The sequence below is a fragment of the Silene latifolia genome, chromosome Y (genome assembly GCF_048544455.1).
Source record: "Silene latifolia isolate original U9 population chromosome Y, ASM4854445v1, whole genome shotgun sequence".
Taxonomy (NCBI): Eukaryota; Viridiplantae; Streptophyta; class Magnoliopsida; order Caryophyllales; family Caryophyllaceae; genus Silene; species Silene latifolia.
The window spans coordinates 204,785,291-204,788,759 of NC_133538.1; the positions used below are offsets into that span (position 1 = coordinate 204,785,291).

The window sequence follows — 3,469 nt, forward strand, 5'->3', positions numbered from 1 at the left end:
TTAGTTAAAGCTTTGTAACGTAACACTATCATTATACTGAGGACGCTTAGTCATATTGTCACCTTAAGCCATACAGGATGCCAAAATTGAAATTGCAGTGGTATAATTTAAAGTGTATGATTTAAAGTGTATGAGATTTGTCAAGATTACAAGTACTCGGGAAAAGTAATGAAGTAATGAAGTGTTATATTTGGATCTGTTTTACACTATATTAGTGTAAAGCTACCCTACAGGAGACCAACTAAAGAATCAGTAATGAAGTTATTAATTTACTTTTTATAAATGTGTGTATATATGAAATAAATTAAACATGGCCGCGTTAATGGAGTTAACATATCCATAGTAATGTTTACTCGTCAGTGACTCGGTATATTAATACTGTTAAATGTTAATATCAAATGTAATAAGTATAGAAAAATCATAAGATTTATCTAATATTATAACTTGAACAATTATTATTGTAGTTCTTATTTCATCATATTAATACTCTAGGATTGGCTAAATCATGACTAGTCTCGAAAATCTCGATCCTATAAATCACTCATTGTTTCAGTTTAGTTAAGCCTTTCTTAAATGCTACTAGGCTAGTGACGTTATATTATCACTATACAGAATTTGTCAAAATCGTTCACCTTAAGTCAAATAAGCTATTTGTATAAATTTAAGTCTTACAAAGACTAACACACCGGCCTAACTCTTAAAATCAAAAGTCATACCGATCAGACTCACAACTAATAAGGCGTGTCGACTCGGCTTAATAACTGACCCGACACGGCGATAGACGACCAACCCGAATTAAGTCGAACTCGACCCGATTAAAGTTTTTTTTACCTAACTGACAAAAAACCCGAAATGAACCGAACTTAACCCGATTAAATACTTTGACCTGACACGACCCGACCCACAAAGCCCCGAACAGAACCGATCTCGACCCGATTAAATACTATGACCCGACATAACTCAACCCGACCCGAACCGAACGAAGCTTACTGTTGACCCGACCCGAACCGAACTGAAGAACAAATTGACCCGACACAACCCGAACCCGATATAACCCGACCCGCTTTATTCCGACCCGTAATCGACCCGAGTGACCCGATTGCCACCTCTATATGTACCCAACATCATGCGCAACAACAAAGTCGTAACGGCCTACAACACTTATCGTTCCGACAGGTGTTTGGATGTATCTAATAACAATTCCTTCTGTGCCACTCACTTTAAATTTCTGCCTCCATCAAGTGAAATATATATATTTCTCTCTTTTTTTTTTTCAGAGAAGTGTTTAGAAGGGTAGGAGGTCCATCAGTATTCAGTACAAAGATGAATATAGCTTTGTGTGATGATCCGCACACTTTGAACCCTTAGATTTATTCATGCTTATGTAATTTCATTTCCCTTGTATATTTTTAGTAAATACTTTCCTAGTTTAGCATAGTTAGCATAGCTTTTCTTTCCATAAATAGGTATATCGCTATTCTACACTAGTTTTGTAATTTCAATGTCTCCTGCTACCAGGATGTAAATATCAAATTTCCCTCTTTAGGGAGTACTAGTGAATGAAAATATGCTTCCTACCTTGTGCCTTCGTGTTGCTTGTTGTTGCTTTGTTGTGAACGACTCTTTGCCTTCACTTTACTAACAAGCTGTGTTTGTGGGATTGACACTAGGATCCCGACTCACATACCCGAGACCGATTACGAATGCCTAGTACTTGACAAACATTAGTGCTTGACGCTCTCGTTGCAATCCTGTCAAATGTTGTCGTGACCCGAGTATCGTGCTAGTGAGCGATCCTTCACTAGTGCGAAAATCCTTGTCGCTTGCATCTTGCCTTGAGCCGGGCAAGGTTGCGCGCCACGATCCGGCAAAAGTACCGGACCGTGACATTTGGTATCAGAGCCCGGCCTTCGGACGGGTTTCTTCACGCCGCATTTGTTTATCAAGATCGAGAAAATGGGGGAAACAATTGAGGATCGAATGGATGCCTTAGAGGAATCAATCGACGTCAAGCTTCCCAAACTCTAGGGCATTGTTATGTGGATGGCCGCGAGCCTCGAGGAGTTGCAGAAGACGATTTGTGAACTCGAGATGAAGGTGGACGGGATGAACACCCGCATCCAAGCGATAAGTGATGCGATCCCCGATGATCGGGAGGAAGAGATCAATCATCTACACCGAAAGGTCGAGATGTTAGAGAACACTTACGCCACGCGCGTGAAAGCGGTGGCCAATGACGGGAAATCTGTGAGGGGCCATAAGGTGAAGGCACCTCCACCTCGTACCTACGATGGGGCGGGAGATTCGAAAGCGGTCGATAATTTCGTCTTCGATATGGAGCAATACTTCCGAGTGAGTGGGCTCGACGAAGAAGAGAAAGTCGACACAGCAAGTATGTACTTGGTGGACGATGCCAAGATGTGGTGGCAGGCTAGGTACAAGGAGATCGAAGAGGGAATGATCACGCTAACATCGTGGACCGATTTCAAGAGGATTTTGAAGGATCACTTCTACCCCGAGAACACCGAGTTTGTCGCTCAGAGGAAGCTGGAGGAAGTAAAGCATACCAAATCAATTCGGGATTATGTGAGGGAATTCTCAGCGTGCATGCTCGAGATTACGGAAATAACCGAGACGAACATGACCTTCGAGTTCGTCAACGGATTGAAGAGGTGGGCTCAAAAGGAGGTAATGAGACAGAACCCCAAGACTCTGTCTTCAGCCATATCGGCTGCGGAGCGTCTTCTCGATTTCCACGGGGAGCGAGAGGTACCTTGAGAGGTGGCACCAATGGAGAATACGGGTGTGCCTCAAATTGGGTTCAACGGAAGGAAGCCACAAGCAAGTTCGATTTCGGTTGGGAACAGTCAGTTTTGCTCACAGGGGAGCCAAGGTCAAGTGGCAAGCAGTTCGAACTCGCTGATACGTGCCTAATGTATAGTCTTTTTAGCCTATTTCAGCACGTATTTCTATGCATTTTCATATTGTTTTTATGATATTTTGCCCCGAATTCGCTACTTTGGTTCGTTTTGTCCATTTAATAGAAATGAACGCGAAAGTAGTGGATCCGTACTCTTTTTCGTCCTTTTTGCATGCATTTAGAGGAGACGGGATTATTCCAGAGTGAGTTAATGTGTTTGGAAGCGTCGTGGCACGGATTACGAAGCATTTAGGCGAGGATGTGAGCTGAAATGAAGTCTAGTCACTCGATCGAGCTGTTTTCCACTCGATCGAGTGGTTTCTACACCCCTAGTTGGTCGATCGAGCAGTTTTACTACTCGATCCTTATGCTGCAGAAAGAGTTGTTACTCGATCGATTAACCTTCCAGTCGATCGAGCTGTTTGGATGAAGAGTTGGTCGATCGAGTGGTTTTAATCCACTCGATCGAGTGGTTTTGATGGGTTTGGGCTTTAATTAGCCCGCGTGATGTTTTATTTCGCTAAACTCTTTTGCTTTGCTATTTAAGCA

At 42.5% G+C, this 3,469-nt stretch overlaps 1 protein-coding gene across 1 annotated transcript; it reads left to right on the top strand.

The window, feature by feature from the left end:
• The first annotated feature begins 2,394 nt into the window (after positions 1-2,394).
• Positions 2,395-2,778, top strand: LOC141629908 (uncharacterized). Its single transcript, XM_074442827.1, has one exon. The coding sequence runs from the start codon at positions 2,395-2,397 to the stop codon at positions 2,776-2,778; it is 384 nt and encodes a 127-aa protein (XP_074298928.1).
• Positions 2,779-3,469: the final 691 nt, after the last annotated feature.